At 55.2% G+C, this 25,107-nt stretch overlaps 2 protein-coding genes across 3 annotated transcripts; both read left to right on the top strand.

Annotated features, from left to right (window-relative positions):
- Positions 1-246: 246 nt before the first annotated feature.
- Positions 247-10,021, top strand: STT3A (STT3 oligosaccharyltransferase complex catalytic subunit A). Of its 2 annotated transcripts, XM_075034949.1 has the most exons (19): positions 266-322; positions 1,885-1,974; positions 2,166-2,291; positions 2,591-2,651; positions 3,321-3,442; positions 3,710-3,855; positions 4,141-4,231; positions 4,962-5,068; positions 5,429-5,593; positions 6,148-6,328; positions 6,871-7,026; positions 7,238-7,329; positions 8,018-8,173; positions 8,287-8,475; positions 8,550-8,666; positions 8,748-8,850; positions 9,204-9,392; positions 9,511-9,626; positions 9,715-10,021. In XM_075034949.1, exons 3-19 carry the CDS (start codon positions 2,204-2,206, stop codon positions 9,751-9,753), a joined length of 2,118 nt encoding a protein of 705 aa, XP_074891050.1. In that variant the 5' UTR covers positions 266-322; positions 1,885-1,974; positions 2,166-2,203; the 3' UTR covers positions 9,754-10,021. The 2 variants fall into 2 exon arrangements, with proteins under 2 accessions (XP_074891049.1, XP_074891050.1); XM_075034948.1 differs by lacking the exon at positions 1,885-1,974 and having other exon boundaries at positions 247-322.
- A 133-nt stretch (positions 10,022-10,154) lies between these two features.
- On the top strand, positions 10,155-19,806 carry CHEK1 (checkpoint kinase 1). The gene is made up of 12 exons (XM_075034953.1): positions 10,155-10,490; positions 11,628-11,851; positions 11,959-12,023; positions 12,119-12,188; positions 12,283-12,471; positions 13,486-13,590; positions 13,665-13,760; positions 13,841-13,949; positions 14,353-14,530; positions 15,427-15,558; positions 15,656-15,757; positions 16,583-19,806. The coding sequence occupies exons 1-12, from the start codon at positions 10,426-10,428 to the stop codon at positions 16,676-16,678; spliced, it is 1,431 nt and encodes a 476-aa protein (XP_074891054.1). The 5' UTR covers positions 10,155-10,425; the 3' UTR covers positions 16,679-19,806.
- The last annotated feature ends 5,301 nt before the right edge of the window (positions 19,807-25,107 follow it).

The raw sequence follows: 25,107 nt of genomic DNA on the forward strand, positions 1-25,107 counted from the left end.
CCACGTGGCGGGGACGGCCCGCTTCCGCATCCGTCCCACGTGATCCTCTTCGCCCCGCCCCGCCGGCTCCCCAAGCCCTGAGGGACACGTCACGGCTCCTTCGCCGCCAGCTTCGCCCGCCCCGCCTTCCGCCAATCGGGAGGCGTCGTAGGCAGCGCGTCCCGCCCCGCCCTCGGCTGAGGGCGAGCCGTCGCGGCCAATGAGCGCCGCCTCCTCTGGAGTGGCGTCGGTGAGGACCAATGGCGAGCGGGAGGGGCGAAGCGGGAGAGGGCGGCTGCGCGGGGCGGATGGCCGGGGCGGCGGGGCCGAGCGCGGCGCCCGGGTGAGGGCCGCGGTCCCGGGGTGGCGGGCGGCTGCCCTTGTGCCGAGGGGTGCCCGGGCCCGTGGGGCGGGGGACTGCGGGGTCCTCAGGCCCGTGGGGTGGCTGCCGGTGGGGTTATGGGGTGCCCGGGCCTTGTGGGGTGTCCAGGCCTGAGGGGGTGAGGGGGCTGTGAGGGGTGAGGGCCTTGTGGGCTGCCCAGGCCTGGGGGGGAGGGCCTGGGGGGTGTCCAGGCCTGGGGGCGAGGGGGCTGTGGGGTTATGGGGTGCCTAGGCCTGTGGGGTGAGGGGGCTGTGGGGTGCCCAGGCCTGTGGGGCGAGGGGGCTGTGGGGTTATGGGGTGCCTGGGCTTTGTGGGGTGTCCAGGCCTGGGGGGGTGAGGGGGCTGTGGGGTTGCCCATGTCCGTAGGACAATGAGGTTCGGGGTGGGCGATGCTGTGAGGTGTCCAGGCGTGTGGGGTGAGGCTCTGCTGGTTGTCAAGGGCTGGAGCCTGTGGGATGTGGCCCTGTGGGGTGCCTAGGGGTTGCGGGGGGGGCAGGGGTGGTCGAGGGACGGGGTGCGCAGGGAGGTGGGGTGCAGCACAGGGTGTGGGGTGTACGGTGTCTTGCAGGACACAGTGAAGCTCGGAGGGGCTGGTGGCGAGAGCGGGGCCATAGTCTGTAGCTCAGGGACAGCTTTTTCTCCTTCCCACCCCAGTATCTGGGGACTGGCTGGGGGCTGCTGGTTCCCCCAGTAGCTGTGGTGTTACTGGGTGGTGAAGGGTCCCCCCACACCTCGCGAGTCATCTGCCGGAGCTGTGGAAATCAGGGTACCAGTGGTACCCCAGTGGCAGAGCCACTCGTGCCTGGGAGGCATTTGCGTTCTATCACTATTAGCTGCTTCTTATTATCCCCAGGGCAACCAGGAAATAATTACAAGACAGAGTTGTTTCTGCATCAATTAGTGACGAATGTGTGCAAGTTGGAATCACTTCTAGGTCATAGAAACATTTTTTTCAGGCCTGGTTTGTACTTTATTTTTAAATCTCAGCCTGTCCAAATCTAGTCTCCCCGGTGTTGTAGCTCAGAGATGTGCATGAATGGAGGATTTATCCAACAGTTCTGGGACTTAACCTGTAGGGAGCGGTGGGAGATTTTTTCAGGATTGATTGGGTAAAGAAGTATTTTAAAGAAATCGGAGCGTTTTCAAGAGCAGAAAGGCATTAGTCTCCGGCCACAGTTTCGCTTCATTGGTGTCTAGTACCAGGATTTTGCTGGCTCTTCCTCCACCTGGGGAGGCTGAAGTAAACAGCCAAGTTGTCCAGTGTAAGCAAACCTGATTTACTGTGCTGGTCTGCATTAGCAAAGCACTGGCATGTATATGTTTAATGTAAATAATTCAAAGCGGGAGTGGCCAGGAGCTGTTCGGACCTCCTATATGGAAGAAAACAGCACCAATTTCTTGCGTTCTCTGTGGGTTATTTTTACATGCGTCGCTTACAGGTGGTGGTTAAACTCCAGAGACCAGCCAGGGAAAACTTGGTGGTTTTGCTGAAAGCTTACACTTGGGTTTTGGTTTGTACGCAGAGAAACAGAGGCGTCCCCTGCCCCGAAGAAGTTCTGGTCTCTGTAAAAGAAGGAAAACCCTCAGCCGAGACTTGGGACAACTGATCAGGTGTGGGTGGGAGGTGAGGGGATTTGGGGAAGGGAGACGTGGATCAGTGAAAGCATCTGGCTGGGGTAAAGGGTGGACACAGCCTCCTTGGGCAGGAGTGGGGTATTTAAGGTACTACGTCGTGAAACATTTAGAGACGTTCTGGGGCTGCAAGCTGGCTTGCTCTTTGATCGTCTTCCCTGTTTGTTTTCAGGTGTTCAAGTGTCCTCAGTCTCTGCCTTTGATGTGAAAATGACCAAGTTAGGGTTTCTCCGGCTGTCCTACGAGAAGCAAGACACTCTGCTCAAGCTCCTCATCTTGTCGATGGCAGCTGTGCTGTGTAAGTCCATGTCCTGCTGTGCCAGCCTTGCGGATAGCTGCTAGTGCCCTCAAAGGGGGACCCCGGGATGGAGCCGCCTCTGTTCCTTCTTCCCTAGGTTGTGAAGCTCTCATCTTTCTTAAGTGAATGCTGTTATTCCTTCCGTATCTGTTCCTTTGAAAAACACATCTTTCTCTATCTTCCCAGTGACCAGTTTGAGACAGAAACAGTTTTAATTAGTCAAAGTAGATGATAAACCTAGTAAAACTCTGGCTAGGTTAGTGCTGTAGATTCACTCTGGCCTTTTCCTGTGTTTGCAGCTTTCTCCACGAGGCTTTTTTCTGTCTTAAGATTTGAAAGTGTCATCCATGAATTTGACCCGTAAGTGTCGTTTTCTCATTTTATGGGGGCCTCCTGGGTTTTTCCTCTTCTGGAGAATGCGGAATTTGGGTGGTGTATGAGGGGATCAAGTTAATCCCCCAGTAAGGATGAGGGATTTGGAGGACAGGTTTCAGTACAGCTGGTTTTTTTCTCTTCTAGACCCAAAATTCACTTCTCGGTTCCCAGGCCTCTTCCTGCAGCCTGGATATAAGTAATTGCCTGCCACTGCTTTTCTGCTGGGATGTGGTTATTCTCTGGCTGAGCAGGGCACAGCAGGAGAGAGGGCTCCTAATACAATTTGTGTCCACATCCCAGGCTTGTTGTTGATTAAATCAGGTGCAAGGGAGAATGTTACCTTTGCAAACCTGCTTTTAAACCCCCTCAGAGGAGGGATTAACCTTTGCAGCTGAGGTTTGCAGCGCTCTGGGGAAATTGGACTGATTCCTTCTGCGTGGAAAATGCGCAGTCAGCCTTTACAGCAGCCTCTTACACCTAGATGTCGGAGAAGGGTATCCGAACAGGCATGTGATTTGGTACTTAACTGCCTGTCAAAAGCTGCCTCGTTTCCTGAACTCTCATTAAGGACTATGCTTGTGACCCGAGGAGTAGTGAGCCGTCAATATCTCTATATCCAGATGCAGAGATGCTTAGTGCTTGTCACTGTTACAGGTATTTTAACTACCGCACAACCCGCTTTCTGGCGGAGGAGGGCTTCTATAAGTTCCACAACTGGTTTGACGACCGAGCCTGGTACCCCTTGGGCAGGATTATCGGTGGGACCATTTATCCAGGTATGCTGTTGGTTTTCTGCTGACCCGAAACACACCTCATGCAAGGGAAAATCAAGAGAGGGGCGGGTAGTGTGCACGGAGCAGAGCCGTGAGTGCCAGCTGGGAGAGGTGGGGAGCTCAGGGGATGCCCTTCCTCAAGGCATCTCGGGCAGCAGCTCCTTCCTGGCGAGGCTTTCGGCTGCCCTGCTGTTAATTGCAAGCTAACAACCCCCAGTGCTGCGAGCAGACCGAGAGCGGCCTGGTAATGGTGTCGTTCCTGTCCCTCAGGCCTGATGATCACGTCGGCAGCAATTTACCACGTGCTGCACTTCTTCCACATCACCATCGACATCCGAAATGTCTGTGTGTTCCTGGCTCCCCTCTTCTCCTCTTTCACCACTATAGTGACTTACCACCTCACCAAAGAGCTCAAGGTAGGGCAACAATCAGGGCATATCTTGCAGGCTTTTGCTTTATGGAGGAGCACGGGCTGCGTGCCTTTTGGAAAGGCAGCTTGCAGCTGTATTGGAGGTTTGGAGGTGACCACCACGCTGGCCAAAACCCAGAACCTCTGGGAAGTGAGAGAGCTGTTTTAAAATTTCATTTCAACACTCAATTTTTATTCCTTCGACCATATCTGTACATAGTATGGCATGGTAACAAAAGCCCTAAAAACTGATGGCTTTTTCCAACCTTGGGCTGTGGGGTTTTTCTCCCAGGATGCAGGGGCAGGACTTCTTGCTGCTGCCATGATTGCAGTTGTGCCCGGGTACATCTCTCGATCTGTTGCCGGCTCCTACGATAACGAAGGTGAGTTTGTGACTCTTGGAGCAGGGGAACCTTTAACAACTGTTGGGTTCTGGAAAATAATGGTAAAGATGCTGCAGGGCATGATAGAGGCACTGTCCTTTCCCAGCGAACCCCGCCAGGTCCCTGTGGTTTACTGACCCAACCACTCAGAGATCCGTGGTTGTTCTCGCCTACACAGTTGAGAAGAGGGAGTGTTTCCCAACTCCAGCAGCGAGCACACCCCACTCCCCAAGCATCCTTGTTTGCAAATCAAAAAGGGTTTTGCCACTTCCACAAACTGCTCGGGATTGGAGCTGCTGCGCGGCTCCCCCATGCTTTTATCTCTGTTCCAGCAGTGACTTTGGAACTGGCAAAGGCAGCAATCTCGTTTTTGATGCCTAGAGCAGAAGAGGATCTAGGTTCCTCTCCCATAGCTGGGCTTTTGGGGGCCATGTAAGGAGTCGCTGTGTCCAGAAAGGCTAGCTGATGTGGCTAGAAGAAGCCACGTGAGCTGTTATCTACAGTAAGACACAAACATCACAGTGTTTCAATCTAGAAGTCAGATACGAGAAACCCTTTTCCCAGGCCTGGTTCTTTGTATGAGGTGCTGCTCCATCTTCTGACGGAGCAGCAAAAGCATTTATGTATATATTTTTAATGCAATTGAGTGCTCTGGTGCGCCCCAGAGATTATATTAACGTTTCAGGGCTGATGTGAGCTTGCTTTGACCTTTCCGTGTCTTCCCACCCAGGTATCGCCATATTCTGCATGCTGTTAACTTATTACATGTGGATCAAAGCTGTCAAAACTGGCTCCATCTATTGGGCGGCAATGTGTGCTCTTGCCTATTTCTACATGGTAAGTGTTCCTTCTCCCAGTGCCAAGGTGTTTCTGACTCCAAGGACTGCTCTGGATACGGTGACCTAAAATACTTGGCGTGAAAATGGAATGGATGCTCTCTTCATTCATTTTCACTTGCCAAAACCAGCGGGGGTTTTGTGCGAGGTTTTATTAATAGCATGGAAAAAACTGGGCCTCTGGCAGCTGTGACTCTTGAGGATGCCCTTAGAGAGAGCGGATCTCAGCTGGTATTGCTGCTGGCTGAAGATCCTGTGTGTGATCGCAGGAAAGTCAAACCTACTGCATTTTGACCTCTGCTGTGCAACCTGTTCAGTCCTGGAACTTGGGGTTTTTTTGGGTTTTTTTCTCTCTTGGCAGGTCTCCTCATGGGGTGGCTACGTCTTTCTGATTAACCTCATCCCCTTGCACGTTCTTGTGCTGATGCTGACCGGACGCTTCTCCCACAGGATCTACGTAGCCTATTGCACCGTCTACTGCTTGGGAACCATCCTCTCGATGCAGATCTCCTTTGTTGGCTTCCAGGTGGGGACCAGGATGATTTGCAGACTTGAGGATGGTCCTTTCGTGGGTTGTAGCGGAAAAACAGCGAGTTGGTACCTGGTTTCTCTTCTTGCCTTCTCCATTGACGTTGTAAGTGGGTGCTGGCTTCTAGGTCTAGCTCCCGTTACGCTGATCCATTGTGACCTTTGGCAAGATGAGCTTTTGGAGGTGCTGGATGACTTTCAAAGCTGCTAACAACCTTCATGGCACCAGTTGTCTTTCATGAAAAATATTTCTGGTTTTGGTGAAGGAAAAGCCATGCCAGCATGCGTCTTGGTATAGCAGGAAAAACGCTCGCTTAGCTCACGTTGTCGGGAGAATCGCTATAATTTTCCATGCGGACTGCTATCTGGGAACTGAAGCCGATGTAAGAAAGTGACTCACGGCACCTGTGCCGTCCACAGGGAGGGGACAGTTTCCTGTGACTTTGGCAGCGATTTTGCTGAGAAGCTATTTGTAAAAAAAAAAAGCCAATACCAGGTGCAACATGGCTCTTGTTCTCCTCCGTATCTGATCACGCTCTCCCCTGCTTGCAGCCTGTCCTTTCCTCGGAGCACATGGCTGCCCTTGGAGTCTTCGGCTTGTGTCAGATCCACGCCTTCGTAGACTACCTTCGGAGCAAGCTGAACCCGCAGCAATTTGAAATCCTCTTCAGGAGTGTCATTTCCCTGGTTGGCTTCGTCCTCCTCACCATCGGGGCCGTGCTGATGCTGACAGGTAGCCCAAGATGGTGGCGGTGATGAGCGCGTTTTGCTGTCAGCTTTGCCTCCTTTCATTGCTTTGAAGAGCATGTAATTTGTCAATCCTAATTCTGCATTGTTGCCCGCACTGCGGTTTCAGTGCTTTCGAGCCCCACTCTAAGGGGGGGGGGGGGGGGGGGGGCTAATTTGTGCGTTAGCAGGAAACTGTTTAAGAAGCAGCTGTAAGATCTGGGCTCCAGGTGATGCAAGGCACAGAGAGAAACCTGCTTTGACTCAGCACGTGCTGGGGATGCTGAGCTGGTGCTTCAGAAACTGCATGTCAATCTGTAGTAGCAAAGAGATGCTAAAAGTGTAGGTCGGGCGGGTGAGAAGTCTTTTTAGGGTAAAATTGGACTGCATTTCCTTTCTAAAACAACAGTTTTGAGTAACAGAGATGTTAAGTGAGGTCCAGGATTGCTCATTCAGCCTTGCACATGCTTCCCTTGTGAGAGATCCTGTTGGCATTGCTGGTTACTTTCTGCTGGAACGGAATATGATTTTTTTTCTCCTTTTTCCTAGGGAAAATCTCCCCGTGGACAGGACGTTTCTACTCCCTGCTGGATCCTTCCTATGCAAAGAACAACATCCCCATCATTGCCTCTGTCTCCGAGCACCAGCCCACCACTTGGTCCTCCTACTACTTTGACCTGCAGCTTCTCGTTTTCATGTTCCCAGGTGAGCCCAGTGCAGATGTTATCAGAGCCCGGTTTATTAAATTACCATACAACACCGGAAGGGTTTTATTCTGCCGGCCATGACCACAGCCTCCCCTCTCCTCACGGTGCCAAGTCTGCCAAGGAGCGCTATGTGCCACTGCCGGCTGTTTTTTATTTTGGGCAACAGATTGCTAAGGTGAACCTGACCCATTTCTCTTTCCTCTTGGCAGTTGGTCTGTATTACTGCTTCAGTAACCTCTCGGACGCCCGCATTTTTATCATCATGTACGGCGTGACCAGCATGTACTTCTCTGCTGTGATGGTGAGGGCTGCTGCCTGCCGGGCGCAAGCAGGATGACAAAATGGTCTTAACAGAGCTGATTGAATTTATTTTTCTGAACTTGTTGATGGCTCTTCCACCCTGAGCTGGCTCCAATGGTCATGAGGCTTTTCTCCCTTCCTTAAAACTCATTTATTCGCCCCTCCGTGCAGCGTGGGAATGTGACGTTGCAAAACTTACCGGCTTTGGTGTTACTCGCTTCCTTACGGCCACTGCTGGCCGCTGCTGGGTCTCTGTTCCTGGTCTCCCATAGCTGGGTTGCAAACCCAAACAAAGTCTCCAGGTATCCAAGCAGGGACTGACGACAAATGGCTGCTTATGAACCTGTTTCCACTCTTGCTCCAGCACCCCGAGCCCTAAATGTGGGTTGATTTCTGGTGCGGAGGCATCTACTAATTCTTGTCTCCACCTAAGATTGCCCAAGGGTGTTAAATTGAGGTCACTTCTGCGCCTTGGCCAATTTTGAGGTCTTCAGGTAACTTCCCTCAGGGGCATCTGAGATGGTGGCAGCTCCCAGTCTGCACCCACTAAAAAAAAGTATCAGTTATGGGTTTATCTCGAGGCTGATGTTTCTGCTGAATTAGGGATGGCATTTAATTTCCCTCTTCTCTCAGATTTCTGCCTGGATTTCTTCTCCGACAGGCGCTGACCGTTCTGCTGTTGCCCATAGGTGCGTCTTATGCTGGTGCTGGCCCCGGTGATGTGCATCCTGTCCGGCATTGGCGTTTCTCAGGTGTTGTCCACCTACATGAAGAACTTGGATATCAGCCGGCCAGACAAGAAGAGCAAAAAGCAGCAAGACTCCACTTACCCCATCAAAAATGAAGTGAGTGTTGGGGCGGCTGGGGAAGGGCCAGAAGACACCTTGTCCTGGTGGGGATGAGTGCGGGAGGCTGACGGCCTCTTCCCTCCAGCGTTGACCCCGATCTGTTCCCCCAGGTTGCCAGTGGCATGATCCTGGTCATGGCTTTCTTCTTGATCACCTACACCTTCCATTCCACCTGGGTGACCAGCGAGGCGTACTCCTCCCCCTCCATCGTGCTCTCTGCCCGGGGTGGGGACGGCAGCAGGATCATCTTTGATGACTTCAGAGAAGCTTATTACTGGCTACGACACAACACGCCAGAGGTAAACAGGGGTAGTTTGGGCAGTGGGAACCCAACATCCACCAAGCGCTGATGGCACGTCGTGTTTGGGTGCAGGACGCCAAGGTGATGTCCTGGTGGGACTACGGGTACCAGATAACTGCCATGGCCAACCGGACCATCCTGGTGGACAACAACACCTGGAACAACACGCACATCTCCCGTGTTGGTCAGGTAGGTCCTTCCCTCGCCCGCTGCCTTGCCCTGCCTTTCTGAGGTAGCCACGTGGTGTGACTGACGCTGTGTCTGCTCCAGGCGATGGCATCGACGGAGGAGAAAGCCTACGAGATCATGAGGGAGCTGGACGTCAGCTACGTGCTGGTAATCTTCGGAGGCCTCACTGGGTATTCATCTGACGGTAAGATCTCGCTTGAGCTGGGGCAAACCCTTCCACGGGGCACTGGTGGCACAGGCTTCAGAGGAGCAAAGTCCCACTTTCAGTTGAGCCCTCAAAGTGGAATCTGTACCAAAGTGCTCCCCTCTGGAAGCTGCACGTACCTTTTTTTGCCCTCCCCCACCTCAGCTCAACCCCTTGCTCTTGGCCCCCCAACTCAGTTCAGGTCCTCGTTCTTTCGCCCCACATCAACTCAAGTCTTTGTTCTTTTGCCTCAACTCAACTCCTCATTCTTTCGTGACTCAACTCCTCGCTCTTTGCCCCCCAACTCAACTCCTCGCTCTTTGCCCCCCAACTCTCTGCTCTCCACCTTTCAGATATCAACAAGTTCCTGTGGATGGTGCGGATCGGGGGTAGCACGGACACGGGGCGCCACATCAAGGAGCACGACTACTACACCCCCACGGGGGAGTTTCGGGTCGACCGCGAGGGCTCCCCGGTGCTCCTCAACTGCCTCATGTACAAGATGTGCTACTACCGCTTTGGCCAGGTCTACACCGAGGCCAGTAAGTCCCCAAAACCACCCCCCCCGGGGAATGACACCACTTTTGGGGTGCCCCACCATGCCCCCGCCATCTTTGGGGCACGATGCGGCAGTGCTGCCTGTACTTTGCCCTCTCCTAGAGCGACCGCCGGGCTACGATCGGGTGAGGAACGCTGAAATTGGCAACAAGGACTTTGAGCTGGACGTGCTGGAGGAGGCGTACACCACAGAGCACTGGCTGGTCCGAATATACAAGGTATGGCCCCGAACCGAGCCCAAAGCCCCCAGATCTGGGAAAAAAAATGTTACGTTTCATCTAACTGAGCCTTTTTTTTACCGCCCAGGTGAAAGATTTGGATAACCGTGGCTTGTCGAGAACGTAGGGGAGCTGCCGCCGACCTCGCCACACACCGCACTGACCCAGCCTTTGCCTGTGAAGCAGAAATATTTGGGGTTTTTTTGGTTGTTTGGGGTTGGGTGGTTTTTTTTGGGGGGGGGGTGTTATTTTTTGTTTTATACCGTTTGTAAGTGCAGGCAGCAGTGGGATGTCCCTGCCCATCCCTGCCTGTCCCTGCCTGCTGGGGAGTGATTTTTATATACACAGGGAGCAGTCGCCAAATCAGAAATAACGGCTTTAACCTGGGGGGGGGGGGGGTTGATTAACAGGGAATTACAAATAATAATAATAATTAAAAAACAACAACAACAAAAAGTGATTTTGGTGGGGTTTGGTGGTTCTTTTCCCCCCAGTTCTGCTGGGTTTTGGGTTGGTTTGTTGTTTTGGTTTGGTTTTTTTTCTTTATCCCCTGCCAGAGCCCGGGGTGGGGGGGCGATTTTAGGGACGTTTTTGCTGCTTTGAATCAATTGGGGTAAAAAAAAAAAATAAAAAATCTAGCCTGGGGGTGGGGACGGGGCGGGACCCAGGCGTCCGGGGGCGGGGCGGGGTGGGAGGGGGAAGGACGCAGGCGCCCTGCGCGCGCAGGGGCGGGGCGGGGCGGGGCGCGGTGGCGCCGGCGGGAAAGGGCGGCGTGGCGGGAGCGGGGCCGGACCCAGGGATGGCGGTTCCCTTCGTGGAGGACTGGGACCTGGTGCAGACGCTGGGAGAAGGCGCCTACGGGGAGTGAGTGCCGGGGGAGGGGAAGGGAGGGGGGGGCCTTTGCACGCTCCTTGCACACCCACCCACCACCCCAAGCCCCTTGTCTGCCTGCTGCTTGCCCGCTGCTTGGCCATTACTTGCCCACTGTGTGCCCTGTGTGTGCCCGCTGTTTGCTCACTGCTTGGCCACGGCATGCCCCTTGCGTGCCCACCACTTGCCTGCTGCTTGGCCACTGCGTGCCCCTTACGTGGCCATTGCGTGCCCCTTACGTGGCCACTGCTTGCCCCCTGCTTGCTCACTGCTTGGCTATTGCGTGCCCACTGCTTGCCCGCTGCTTGCCTGCTGCTTGGTTATTGAGTGCCCCTTACGTGGCCACTGCTTGCTTATTGCTTGGCTATTGCGTGCCCCTTACGTGGCCACTGCTTGGCCATTGAATGCTCCTTATGTGGCCACTGCTTGCCCCCTGCTTGCTCACTGCTTGGCTATTGTGTGCCCACTGCTTGCCTGCTGCTTGGCCATTGCGTGCCCCTTGTGTGGCCACTGCTTGGCCATTGCGCGCCCCTTGTGTGGCCACTGCTTGGCCCCTGCTTGCTCACTGCTTGGCTATTGCGTGCCTGCTGTTTGCCTGCTGCTTGGCTATTGAGTGCCCTTTACGTGGCCACTGCTTGCTTATTGCTCGGCCATTGTGTGCCCCTTACGTGGCCACTGCTTGCCTCCTGTTTGCTTACTGCTTGGCCATTACTTGCCCACTGTGTGCCCTGTGTGTGCCCGCTGTTTGCTCACTGCTTGGCCATGGCATGCCCCTTGCGTGCCCACCGCTTGCCTGCTGCTTGGCCATTGAGTGCCCCTTACGTGGCCGCTGCTTGCTCATTGCTTGGCTCTTGTATGCCCCTTTAGGCGGCCACTGCTTGCCCCCTGTTTGCTCACTGCTTGGCTGTCACTTGCCCACTGTATGGCTACTGCATGCCCTGCATATGCCCGCTGCTTGCCTGCTGCTTGGCTGTTGCCTGCCCCTTGTGTGCCCGCTGCATGCCCATCGCACGACTGCTCCACGCCGCCCATACCTGCGTTGCCTCCCTGCCCGCTGCCTGTCTCCCGTGGCAGCATTTCGTGCCCATTTTGTGCCCACCGGGCACCCCACTGACCCCCCGCCCGCCCCAGGGTGCAGCTGGCCGTCAACCGCCGCACCGAGGAAGCCGTGGCTGTGAAAATCGTGGACATGAAGCGAGCGGCTGACTGCCCGGAGAACATCAAGAAGGAAATCTGCATCAACAAGATGCTCAACCATGAGAACGTCGTCAAATTTTACGGGCACAGGCGGGAAGGTGCCACGCAATACCTCTTCCTGGAGTACTGCAGCGGCGGCGAGCTCTTCGACCGCATCGGTACGCCCGCTTAAAAATACCTTTTGTTTTATATAAAACGATGCTTTAAATAATTAATCCCTAAACAGTTGAGAATTATTCTTCCCCTTCTTCTTCCCCTCACGCAGAGCCGGATATTGGGATGCCGGAGCCAGAGGCGCAGCGTTTCTTCCAGCAGCTGATCGCCGGCGTGGTGAGCGCGGCAGCGGTGATGCCAGCGGCGATCCCCGTGATGCCGGCGACGATCGACGATCCCTGCGTGGCGCTGACCCTTCTCTCCATCCCCAGGTCTATCTGCACAGCATCGGCATCACCCACCGTGACCTGAAGCCGGAGAACCTGCTGCTGGATGAGCGAGGTGGGGGGGGGAGGCGGCGCATTCCCTCTCTGGCCCCCGTTTAATTTGAATTTTGAATTTCGAATTTGAATTCTGCGTTTGAATTTGGACCCAGATAACCTGAAAATCTCCGATTTTGGCTTGGCCACCGTCTTCAAGCACAACGGCCGGGAGCGGCTGCTCAACAAGATGTGCGGCACCCTGCCCTACGTGGCCCCCGAGCTGCTGCGGCGCCCCGAGTTCAGGGCTGAGCCCGTCGACGTCTGGGCTTGCGGCGTGGTGCTGACCGCCATGCTGGCCGGAGGTGGGCCGCCTGCAATGTAGAGGGGGACCTATGGAATGCATAAGGTGGGGGGGATGCGCAAGATGCTCAAGGGATATACGTGAAATGGGGGGGGGGGGGGGGGCTGTGTGCGTGAAGGGCGTTTAGGCGGGTAGGGGATGCAGCGGGGGTGTATATGAAATGCATGGGGGGTGTACGTATGGAATGTATAGGGGGAGGCGCCTGGAGTGCACAGAGGGTTGTAGGGGATGCGGAAGGGGCCCGCGCGAGGTGCATGGAGGGATGCGCGAGATGCGCCTATGAGATGCGGAAGGGGGATGTATGGAATGCATAGGGGGCGGGATGTGTGAAATACATAGGGGGGATGCATGAGATGCATATAAGGGGGACGTAGAGGGACATATGATGTGCATAGCAGGGGTGTATGAAATACTTAAGGGGGATGTATGGAAGGCATAGGGCGACATAAAATGCAGAAGGGGAATGTATGAGATGGGGGGAGGGGTGTTTGTGAAATGCTTAGGGAGGTATAGAATGCATGGGGGCAATCCGTGAGACGCAGCGCCGGGTTCAGAGCAGAGGCGCCTGGCACAGAAAATCACCGCGGCGGCGTAGTCGGTGCTGCCGTGTGCTGGGGCACGCCGCAGGGCGTCCGCACGTTGCAGGCGTTTGCATGCCACGGGGCTTTTGCACATTGCGATGCTTTTGCGTGCTGTGGGGCGTTTGCAAACTGCAGAGTGTTTGCACGCCACAGGGCTTTGCGGGCTGCAGGGTGCTTGCACGCTGCAGGGTGTTGGCACGCTGCAAGGCTTTGCACGCCATGGGGCTTTTACACATCGTGACACCTTCGCACGCTGTGCCCCTTTGCACGTTCCCCCCTTTTAAAAACCACGCAGGACTGGTCTCTGTTACCACCCCCCCCTTGCAAAAACTCTCCGTGCAAATCTTGCTGCGCTGCCTCCTTGGCTGCGTTTTCCCCTTTCCGTTCTCCCTCTGCCCCGGTGCAATAACGCAGCGGGTTTTCCCGTCCGGCAGAACTGCCCTGGGACCAGCCCAGCGATAGCTGCCAGGAATACAGCGACTGGAAGGAGAGAAAAACCTACCTCCCGCCTTGGAAGAAGATCGATTCGGCACCCTTAGGTAAGCAACCGGCACCCGGCGGCACCCAGTGCCACGCCGGCAGTCGCCATTTCCCACCCCCCCATCTCCCCCAGCTTTGCTGCACAAGATCCTGACAGAGAGCCCCACGGCGAGGATCACCATCCCCGACATCAAGAAGGACCGGTGGTACAGCAAACCCCTCAAAAAGGGTAAGGGGCCGCCGGGGAACGCGCTCGTCCCCCCAGATTTGGGGGGGGGGGTTGTTACTGGGTGTCTTGTCCCTTTGCAGGCATCAAGCGGGCTCGTGTGTCCTCCGGGGGGGTCGCCGACTCGCCCGGTGGCTTCTCCAAGCACGTCCGATCCGATATGGACTTCTCGCCGGTGAAGAGCGTGCTCGGGTGAGCCTCCGGTTCCTTTTGCATCCCCCTCCGCGTGCTCCCGCTTGCAAGCGCGCACTTGGGTGATGCAAGTCGCCTCGCTGCTGTTTGCGCTGCTGGGGTTCGTCGCGCCTGTGCAAGCAGGAGCTTTCCTGCGTGTTCCCACGCTGCAGGGCTTTGCACCCTACGAGGTTTCGTGCTTTGCAATTCTTTGCACGTTGCAGGGCCTTCCCTGTGTTTTCGCCGGGAGGTGGTTTGGTGGAAACCACGCGCGAGCCTGCGTTTACCCTGCTTGCATACGCACAATCGTACAAAACCCTGCAAAATCCCAAAGCGGTGCAATTCCCATGCTCGAATATCTCCCCGTTCCCCATCTCTCCTTTGCGCCAGCATCCCTAATGTCCTATCTCCCCTGGCGTTGCAGGGAGGAGAAAGCGAGCTACTCCACGTCCCAACCAGAGCCCGGCACCGGCGGGACGCTCTGGGAGAGCGGGGCGGCCAGCATCGACAAACTCGTGCAGGGCATCAGCTTCTCCCAGCCCGCCTGCCCCGACCACATGCTGGTCAACAGCCAGCTCCTCGGCACCCCGGGCTCTTCCCAGGTGCTGCGCGGTATTGGGGGTGCAGCTCCGCGGGTTTTCTCGTCTCGGGGTGCAGCTTTGCGGTATTTGGGGTGCAGGTCTGCAGCATGTGTAATATCGGGATGTGACTTTGCAATGCTGGGGGGGGTGCGGCTTTGCAATGGTTTTCGTCTCGGGATGCAGCTTTGCAAGTTTTATTGTCTCGGGATGCAGCCTTGCAGCGTGCGAGGTGCAACTTTGCAGTATTTGGGATGCAACTTTGCAATATTGGGGATGCGGCTTTGCAATATTTATCACCTCAGGGTGCAAGTTTGCAAGATCTTTAGTATCAGGGGGCAACTTAGTAATGTTTACAGTGCAGGTTTGCAGTGTTTCTAATAGCAGGATGCAACTTTGCAATATTGGGGATGTGGCTTTGCAATGTCTATCATCTCAGGGCGCAACTTCGTGGTGCAACTTTGCAGTATTTTTACTATCAGGATGCAACTTTGCAATGTTTGGGGTGCAACTTTGCAACGTTTACAATATCAGGGTGCAACTCTGCAGTATTTGGGATGCAGATTTGCGTCTGGTTTACAACATCAGGGGTCCAACTTGGCACTATTTATAATATTTGGGGTGCAGCTTTGCATTATGTATAAGATTAAGAAGCAGCTTTGCAATACGTATAATATTAGGGAGCAACTTGGCAATCTTGGGGCTGCTGCTTTGCAGTATTTATAATGTTTGAGGTGCACCTTTACAATATTTCGAATGCAACTTTGCCGTCTGGGGGATGCAACTCACAGCATTTACCATCAGGGGGTGCAGCTTTGCAACGTTCATCCTCGTAAGGCTGGGCGGGGGGGATTTTGCAGAGCTGGGGCTGCAACTTTGCGGGATTTGTAACCTTTGCAACCGGTTTTGGGGGCCGGCAGAGCCCGTGGCAGCGGCTGGTGAAGCGGATGACGCGCTTCTTCACCAAACTGGACGCCGACGGCTCGTACCGCACCCTGAAAGAGGTCTGTGAGAAGATGGGGTACGGCTGGAAGAAAAGCTGCACGAACCAGGTAGGGATTGGGGTGCAAAATCGGGGGGGTGGGACCCCGCCGTGCTGTTGCATCTGCAAATAATTTGGGGGATCCCCCCTTTACTGCCCTTTTGCAGGTCACCATCTCGACCACGGACAGGAGGAACAACAAACTCATCTTCAAGGTGAACCTGGTGGAGATGGAGAGCAAGATTTTGGTGGACTTTCGCCTCTCCAAGGTGAGCGGGGGGGGGGGGGGGGGGTCAGGGTGGGCGCACGATCGTGCGAGACCACGCAAGGTGGGCGCGAGGCCGTGCGGGGTTGGGTGCGAGGTGCTGCAAGACCGTGGAAGGTGATGCAGGACCGTGCAAGGTGATGCAAGATGGGTGCAGGGCAGCGCCCGCTGGCTGCAAGGTGAGGCAAGGCAGCATCGGGTGGGTGCAAGGCAGTACCTGATGGGTACCCATGCAATGGGTGCAAGGAGATGCAAAATGGGTGCAAGCTGGTGCACAAGGGAGTGCAAGGCAGTATGTGGTGGTGAAAGGCAATGGGAGGTGGGTGCAAGACTGCAAGGCAGCGCACGGTGGGTGCGAGGTGGTGGAAGACGATGCAAGGTGGGTGCGAGGTGGTGGAAAGGGGTGCAAGGTGGGTGCGAGGTGGTAGAAAGCGATGCAAGGTGGGTGCAGGGTGGTGGAAAGCGATGCAAGGAAAGCGGTGCAAGGTGGCGGAAAGCGATGCAAGGTGGGTGCGAGGTGGTGGAAAGCGATGCAAGGTGGGTGCGAGGTGGTGGAAAGGGGTGCAAGGTGGTGGAAAGGGGTGCAAGGTGGGTGCGAGGTGGTAGAAAGCGATGCAAGGTGGGTGCAGGGTGGTGGAAAGCGATGCAAGGAAAGCGGTGCAAGGTGCTGCAAAGCGATGCAAGGTGGGTGCGAGGTGGCGGAAAGGGGTGCAAGGTGGGTGCAAGGTGGCGGAAAGGGGTGCAAGGTGGGTGCAAGGTGGCAGAAAGGGGTGCAAGGTGATGCAAGGTGGGTGCAAATCAATGCAACCGCCCGCCTCTCCCCGCACAGGGCGACGGCCTGGAGTTCAAGAGACATTTCCTGAAAATCAAGGGCAAGCTCAGCGACATCGTCAGCACCCAGAAAGTCTGGCTGCCCGCCACCTGAGCCCCCTGCACCCCACCTGCCTCCTCTGCCTCCTACTTCTTCTCTTCTTCCTCCTTCACTTCCTCCTCTTCCTCCTGGCGGGGCTCCCACGGCAGCACCCAAAGGCCGTGGAGGCGACCAGCCGTGCACTTCAGATTTTAAAGGTTCAATAAAGCGCTGCGGGGGGGACGAAGCGGTGCCGCTTGCTGCGAGGGGGAGGTTGCAACGTGTCCCATCCTGCTGCTGCCAACGGAGGGTGCTGGGCTGGGCTGCTGGGTGCAGCCAGGGTGCTGGGGGCAGGGGGGCCCGATGCAAACTGGGGGCCCTGGGGTGCTCCACAACCCAGCAATTAAAAAATAGCAATTAGGAATCAATTTCCCCCCCTCCCCCAGCTTTTTTTCACCCCAAAAAGGGGTGCTGGCACCATTTTGCCTCGTTACCCCAAATAACCCCATTCAGCCCAGCCCCCCCAACCTGCAGCAGCGTTTTGCCCCAAACCCTGAGATTTGCAGCCAAAAATCCTCCCCGGGGGTGTGGGGGAGCTGCTGCGCATCGGTGCGATACAACCCATTTTGTTCCCTATTTTGGGGGACGTTTTGAATGTAATACAGCTTATTTTGGGGGGTGGGAGAAGGATCTCGACAAGTGAGGGGCTCATTCACTCTGAAACCTACTGATGCCGTTCACGCTGAAACCTACTGATGGCACAGCATTGCTCAGCCAGCGTAAATCCCACCTCAGGATCTCTGCCAAGCTGTGCAGCCCTAAACCAGCCTGTTACACCCTGGCAAGGTTTAGGGGCTGGCCCTGCCGCCACCCCCCCGCCTTCCTGCCCTGTCTTAGGGTAGCAGCTGCCCTCATTTTCCAACCTCTCTAATTGCTTTTCCGAAGGGCTAACGAGCCAAGAGCTGCCAAGGGTTGTTAGCACTGGAGCGAGAGAGGAGAGATGGGGATTAACCCCTTCCCCCCCCAAAAGAGCATCCCCCAAAAAAAAAACCCACCCTAGGGTGCAAGCCCTGAGACATCTCTGCAATTTCTCCCCAAAGCTGCATCAGCCTTTAATTATTGGGGTAGAAAATGCTCTTTTTACTTGTTTTTCCTCATTTTGTTTGGTGGGGTTTTTTTAGTTTTTTAATATCCCTTTCCCCGGCTCTTTTTTTTTTTTTTTCTGGTGGGAACCCCCCTTTGGCAAAGCAATTAGCGGCGATTTTTTAATTGCATATTTATATTGCAGCCGGGGAGCAAGACCCCGGCAGCGGGCGAGGGGGAAGCAGGAAGACGCCGCCTCCGACCTTGTTTGCTTTTCAACCAGGATTAAGCACTTTTAATTGTCCCAGAGATCACAGATTGCGGCTGGGGAGGATAATTAGGCTGAATACAGGGTTTTCTGGTTCACTCCCTCCAGGAATTTATATTTCTAAAGAAAAAAAAAAAAAAAGCTTTGGGAATGCCTTGGGAATTAAGGTTTTTGTCGGGGGGTGCAAGGCTGGACACAACTCATTGCATGAGTGGGTCTCACCTTTGCAGGCTGTGAGGGGAAAGCCCCCCCTTTAGCAACAAATTCTTTTTTCACCTATTACCTGCTGTAAATAGGTTATTTGGGGGGGCGGGTCACGGGGCATGTTTCCCCCCGGGATGCTTCAGCAGAGGCTGTGCACCGCTCGCGCTCCGCCTTGGTCTCTCACGTTAACCAGGCTTGATTATCGCACAGGAATTATTTTCAACCCCAGTTTTTAGGGTTTGGTTGTTGGGGGTTTTGTTTTGTGGTTTTGTTGGGTTTTTTTTCTCTGGACGGGGAATTCTTTTCCTCTTTTGGGGTTTGAAGGGGGAAATTCTAGGGGGATGAAAGGTTTATTTTAAAATCTCTCTGGGTAAAAAAGGGGGCTGCAAGGAGCCGGGTCCCTGAAAGCGCCCATTGTACGTCCCCGCTGGGGACAAGGCGCTCTCAGAGAGGCACCGGAGCGTGGAAAATGCCTTAAATCAACATTATCGCTGGCACGGGCGGGCGAACCGGGTGGGGGACAGCTTCTCCCCCCTGCCCCCCAAGACTCATCACAAATTCATGGTGCTCCGGCGGGCGCGGGTTATTTTGCCGTCCCTCAGCCTCCTCGCAGCATCCTGGGCGTGGGTTGCGGGATGCGGAGTTAGGGATGCAACGCTGGGGGATTTGGGATGTAGATGGAGGATGTGGGGTGGAGGACTTGGGATGCGGATATGGGACAGGATTGAGGATATAGATGCAGGATGCAGGATTTGGGATGCAGGTGTGGGACGGGATTTAGGATTCGGGATTCAGGATGCAGATGTAGGACAGGATTTAGGATGTAGGATTTGGGATTCAGGATGCAGATGCAGGATGGAGGATGCAGATGTAGGACAGGATTTGGGATTTAGGGTGTAGATGCAGGATTCAGGATGCAGATGGGGGACAGGATTTCGGATGTAGATGCAAGATGTGGGATGGAGCGTTTAGGGTGCAGATGCAGGATTTAGGCTGCAGATGCATTTAGGATGCAGGATGCAGGATTCTGGATGAAGATACAGGATTTAGGGAAAAACCCACAGGATTTAGGAAGCGGGTGTGGGATTTAGGATGCAGACGCAGGGTGTGGGAAGGAGGATTTAGGCTGCTGACGCGGTCCCAGATGAAGGATACGGGACACGGACGCAGAACAGAGGGTAGGGGATGCAAAAGTGGAATTTGGGATGCGGATATGGGATAGAGGATTTAGGATGTAGATGCAGTGTCCCAGACAGAGGACACAGATGCGGGACACAGGTGAGGAGCTGCAGAAGCAGGATTTTGGGTGCAGGACACAGCACGAAATGAAAGAACAGAGGCAGGATTTAGGATGCAGAAGCAGGATTTAGGGTGCAGGTATGGGATGGAGGTGCAGGACAAGGGATGGTCCAGCCCTGGAGCATCACGGCGCAGGCCTGGCCGTGCACAGGGCTCTTGCGACACCCCCAGAGATGGGGAGTGTGTGCAACAAGCCGGGAAATGCAGATTTCCAAGGAAAAATTACAGCTTTTGAATCCCGTACAAGGATTTCGCTGCTCGTCCCCCATCTGGGAGGCAGAGCCCAGCCGCGTGGCCACATCTGCCTGCCAGATGTGCTGGGGCGGCGATTCAGGGAGGGGAACGGAGCCCCCGCGGATGGGGAAACCTCCCCGCTTCCCCCTGCGCAGGCTGGTTTGGGAACTCCGCTCTCCCATATCACACCTGCTCCGGAGAAACGCCCGGATGGGACCGGGAAGGAGCTGGAAGGGGCCAATCTAGCCTCACAAATTAATTTAATTGCAATTAAGCTTTTGTCCTGTGGTTGGGGGGGATGATGGGGGTGAGGCGCAGCCAGGATGCGTCTATAGGGTTCACAGCCCGGTATGTGCCAGCAAGGACCCCGGGCTGAGCTTATATAGGGTCCCTGGGTGGGGTGGGGGTCCCTGGTGAGGCCGGTTGGACCGTCGGGGCTTGTTAGTGCTCTCGGGGTCCCGGCAGCGGGATGGGAGTGCGGATGCGGGATGCAGGAGGTGGCATGGAGATGCAGGACGCAGATGCAGGTGGAGGACACAGAGTGCAGGACATGGGATGCAGCTGCAGGGCTCCGGGTGCAGCTGCAGGATTTGGGATGCAGATTTGGGATGGAGGGTGCGGGATGCGGCTGCGGGGTGCAGGTCCCGGATGCGAGAAGTGGGATGCATGGCGGGGGATGTGGGATGAGGGGTGCAGCTGCAGGATTTGGGCTGCAGGATGCAGATCCAGGGGACAGGCATGGGATACAGGTGCAGGATGCAGATGGAGGATGCAAAAGCAGGGTGCAGCTCCACGATGCAAGAAGCGGGGCGCAGGGTGCAAGACGCAGATGCAGGCTGCGGGGCGCAGGGTGCAGCTGTGGAATGCAGATGCAGCTCCAGGATGGCGGCGATGCACCACTTTGAGTAGAGAAAAATGGCAGAAACGTTTCCCCATCTGGTTTTTAGGGGCAAATCTGGAATTTTCCCGCTAACATCAGCCTTTTGGGGACTGGCAATCCAACCAGTTGGCTTCTTGCAGAAACGTTTCTATTTTCTGAACCGCCCCCCATCAGCTTGGTGTCTCCAGGACAGCAAATATTAATTTAAGAAAAAAACCCTAAAGCTGGAGCAATTCCATCTGAAAACACCCAAATCCAGCATTTCCCTTTCTAAATCGGCATGTCCCTCCTTTCTCCTCAGCATTTCACACTGTGGAGGTGCTGGAGGGGCTGGATTTTTGACTCGGGAGATGTTTTAGCTCTCGCAAAACGATCGCAGCAGCCTCGGGAAGGCCGCCACGTTCATAAAAGCAAAAATGCAGAGGAGTCTATTAAGGAAACTCCTGCAAAAACCCCTTCCAGAAAACATCGCAGGCAACGTTGGCTTTTTGTTTGGGCTCTTTCCCCTCTTATTTCATTGGGGACATGAGTTTTGCAGGTCCTTGAGTGCCAGGAGGACGGTGCAAGGTGGGGTTTTGCCCCTGGATCCTCCTGCCAGTGGCAGGGAGGGGGTTTGCAGGGGAAAATCTGGAATTTGGAGGTTAAAAATAGAATTTGCAGGTTAAAACCTGCAAATATCCCCCAAAATTGGGGAATTGGCACCACAGATGCAGCCTGGCGGTGATGCCAGGGCCACAGGTGAGAGGCCCCATTGGTGCCTCTCACCCAGCAGGCAGGAGAGGGAGAAAAATGTTTTAAAAAGGTAAAAAAAAGCTCCAAACTAGGCAGGCTGAGGTCATTTTTTTGGCGAGGAAGTCGGCTTCTTCGAAATGCCTCCGGGTCGGGTTTAATATCAGCAGAAACATTCTTGGGCAGGGTGGGGAGAAAGCGCTGCTCTCACCGTCGAGAGCAGACCCTGAAAAACCCACAACGCCCTAAAAAAACCCAAAACACCCTAAAAATACCCAAAGCACCCTCCCCCCCCAAAAAAAAAAACCTCTGCTGCTTTGCAATCCCCAGGCATGGAGCAAGCTGAGCATCGGGGCAGGGGAGAAGAGTGAAACGGGCCCATGAAGGGGAAAAAATACCCCCTGGGAATGGGGAACTGAACCTTTAAGTGGCTTTTGAGTATCAATTTGCCCCTGTCAGGATTTTGAGGGATGCAGAGAGGAGGAAAGCAAGGGCTTCTGGCAGGGAAAATGCAATTTTTCCCATCGTCCTGGAGAGTTTTATCTCTTTGCTTTATTCCCTTCTTGATTTAGCATCATCTTGCTGGGCTCAGCACCCACCAACACCCCTCTTTGGGCAAAGGCACCTGGGTGCAAGGACCATACCCCGCTGGAAAACATATCAAAAAGGAGGGGAAAAATTAAATTGATTGCATCTGCCATGCTTTGCTTGGAGGGCTGAGCAGCTCAGGGGCCTTTCGGTGCCTCGCCGTGAGCCCTCGGCTGCCCTGCGAAGCTGTTCTGGCTTTTCCAGTGATTTAGCACATTAGGAGGGTTATGGTTTGGCCGTGTTTATTTTGCTAAACCTCACAAACCCATAATAGAGCTTTGGGGGGGAAAAAGGAGGCGGAGAGATGCACTGAAAGGTTATTAAAAATAAAAAGGGGGGGAAAAAAAACCCAAACCCAGCAGCTGAAGAGGGAAAAGGAGTTTGGGATTGCAGCGGGGCTCTGTCTGTGCAGAGCAGCCACAGGCAGGGATGCGGCGAGTGGCAAGGATGCTGCACCTTGCTACGGGTGCGCACCCCACCAAAATAAAGGTGGGGAAAAAAAATTGCACAGGAGGTTCAGAGTGGAAGAAAAAGTACCCGGAGGGATTCTGATGCCCGCTGTAAGGGAGGAGCGAGGCAATGCTCCGGCTGGGGAAGGGGATTTTTCCTCCTGATGGCACCAGGAGAAATCCCAGGTCAGCCGGATCACCTCCCGCCAGTTATCGCCCTGCTCCCACGGCCCCCCAGCACCTTGCTGCTTAATCCTAGGGCTTTTTTCTCCCTGATCCCCTCGGTTTGGTCCTGTCTGCGCCCTAGAGTTGCAGCCCTTCCTATGCAAAAGTCCTGCTCGTGACCCTCCAGAGCGCTCCCTAAAATATTTCCCTAGCCCAGCACCCATAGGTGCCCTGACCTGGCCTTTTATAGGGGCAGGGCTGCTGGGAGGGTGGTACCTGTCCCTCTCGGGTGCAGGGTTTGGGGTGGACTCCGCGCCATGGGGTTGCTCCATCTCTGGAAAGACCAGCGGTGATGTCTCCTCCTGGCAATAGGCGTTAGGAGGTGTTGCAGAGCGCAGGGATGCGAGGATGTTTGCAGCCTGCGTGGATGCTTGCAGCACGCAGGGACGTTTGCAACGCGTGAGGATGTTTGCAGCACGCTGGGATGCTTGCAGGATGCAGCGATGCCCAGAACGCGCAGGGAAGTTTGCAACGTGCAGGGATGTTTGCAGCACGCAAGGCTGTTCGCAGCAGCGTCCAGGGATGCTGGCGGCACGCAGGAAAGTTTGCAGCACGCAGGGATGTTTGCAGCGGCTGGAGGTATATGTGGCGCACAGGGATGCTTGCAGCCCACGGGGATATTTGTGGTGCACGGGGATGCTTGCAGCGGGTGAGGATGTTTGCAGCCTGCGGGGATGCTCGCACCACGCAGGGATGCACGAAGCCGCTTTGCGGGAGCCAGGGACGCCCGCAGCAGCTTTTCAGGCTTTCCGTGCCTCAGTTTCCCCTTCCCTGAGAGCAAGCACAGGACGAGGGCCCGTCGGTTTGCTCGGGGCTCGGCCTCGCAGGACACCGCGGCGCTGGGAAACCCGGCCGTGCTGCAGCAGCTTGGCTGGCGGCTTTGCATTCAGCGCTTGGAGGGCGGCCAGGGGGAGCGCTGGGGGCCCGCTGCTCGCCAGATGTGATAAGGAAAGGTTCGGCCGAGGCTGGAAAAGGGAAGAAAAAGAGGACCCCAAAAAAAAAAAAAAAAAAGCAAAAGCAAAGCAAATTCCTTGGCAAATCAAAGCGAAATGCTCGCGGAGTGAGCACACGGCCTTGCATCCAGCCATCCGTCTTGATAAGGGGCGCCGGGGAGGAGGAGGTGGTGGCAAGACGATGCCGGGGAACCGCTGGTAATTGCGCTTCGTTGCAAGAAACCCATCAGATTTCCCACCGCTGGGTGACAAGGGGACGGGGAGCCGGCGTGCCTCAGTTTCCCCACGCTGTGCGTGCATGGAGGCGGGGGAAAGGGGTTAAAACTGTGTGGGTAAAACGCCTTGGAGGGGTTAATCGGGGCGATTTTCTGCCGTGTTTTATCCAAAACATATGTTTTTGCCACTATTCGAGTTATCTGGGATATTTCCTGCGTGTTTGCTCCTATGGCAACCGGCCCAGCATGAAAGACCTATTTACTGGGCCCGGGGATAAGGAACAGCCATATGGTGTCAATTTTGAAGGCGTTCCATCCCCTCCGCCTGTCTCCGGTTCTCCCTCCACCACGGTCTTGGCCACTTGAGGGGCGTCCACCCCAAGCCGGGTCCAGCCAGGGTCGGGGATGGATGCTGTCTGCAAGGTGACATGGTGGGTTGGTTTTGGGGAGCTCAGAGAAGGTGGAGATGGGCTGCAGCAGCAGTCTGAGGTCCTTCAAGAGGATAGGGATGGAGGGAAGGTATCTGCAGCATCAGTCTGAGGTCCTTCGGGGAGAGAAGGATGGAGACAAAATACCTTCAACGTTGATCTGGGATCCATCAGGAAGATAGGGATGGAGACAAAATACCTTCAACGTTGATCTGGGATCCATCAGGAAGATAGGGATGGAGACAAGGTACCTGCAGCACTGGGCTGAGGTCCTTCAGGGAGATAAGGATGGAGACAAGGAACCTATGACATTGGTTTGAGGTCTAGCCAAGACACCGGGCTGGAGATGGGGTTGGGGACAAGCTAAACACAGCCTAGGTCTGAGGTCCAACCAGGAGATAAGGCTGGAAGCAGGGCTGGAGACAAGCTACCTGCAACATAGGTTCAGGGTCCATCCAGGAGATGGGGCTAGAGACAGGGCTGGAGATGAGCTACCTGCAACGTTGATCTGAGGTCCATACAGAAGATGGGGCTGGAACCAGGAGGAAGAAGCTACCAACGTCAGTCTGAGGTCCACCCGCGAGATAAGGCTTGGAATAGGACTGGAGATAAGCTATGTGCAACACCAGTCAGAGGTTCATCCAGACTATGGGGCTGGAGACATGACCAGGGAGAACTATCTACAACATCATCCAGAGGTCCATCCCAGAGACAAGGCTGGGGACAAGCTACCTGCACCATGGGCCCAAGGTCCATCCAGAAGACAGGGTTGGAGACAACCTACCTGCAACGTCATCCTGAGGTCCATCCAGAAGACAGGGTTGGAGACAACCTACCTGCAACGTCATCCTGAGGTCCATCCAGAAGACAGGGTTGGAGACAACCTACCTGCAACGTCATCCTGAGGTCCATCCAGAAGACAGGGTTGGAGACAAGCTACAGCAAGGGT

Source organism: Buteo buteo, chromosome 9 (assembly GCF_964188355.1).
Source record: "Buteo buteo chromosome 9, bButBut1.hap1.1, whole genome shotgun sequence".
NCBI classification, from domain to species: Eukaryota; Metazoa; Chordata; class Aves; order Accipitriformes; family Accipitridae; genus Buteo; species Buteo buteo.

Coding starts and splice junctions, on each gene's coding strand:
- STT3A (XM_075034948.1), top strand. CDS start 2,204: ATGACCAAGTTAGGGTTTCTCCGGCTGTCCTACGAGAAGCAAGACACT. Junction 2,292..2,590: donor GTCGATGGCAGCTGTGCTGT/GTAAGTCCATGT, acceptor CTGTGTTTGCAG/CTTTCTCCACGAGGCTTTTT. Junction 5,069..5,428: donor CTCTTGCCTATTTCTACATG/GTAAGTGTTCCT, acceptor CTCTCTTGGCAG/GTCTCCTCATGGGGTGGCTA.
- CHEK1 (XM_075034953.1), top strand. CDS start 10,426: ATGGCGGTTCCCTTCGTGGAGGACTGGGACCTGGTGCAGACGCTGGGA. Junction 11,852..11,958: donor CGAGCTCTTCGACCGCATCG/GTACGCCCGCTT, acceptor CCCCTCACGCAG/AGCCGGATATTGGGATGCCG. Junction 13,761..13,840: donor CAGCAAACCCCTCAAAAAGG/GTAAGGGGCCGC, acceptor GTCCCTTTGCAG/GCATCAAGCGGGCTCGTGTG.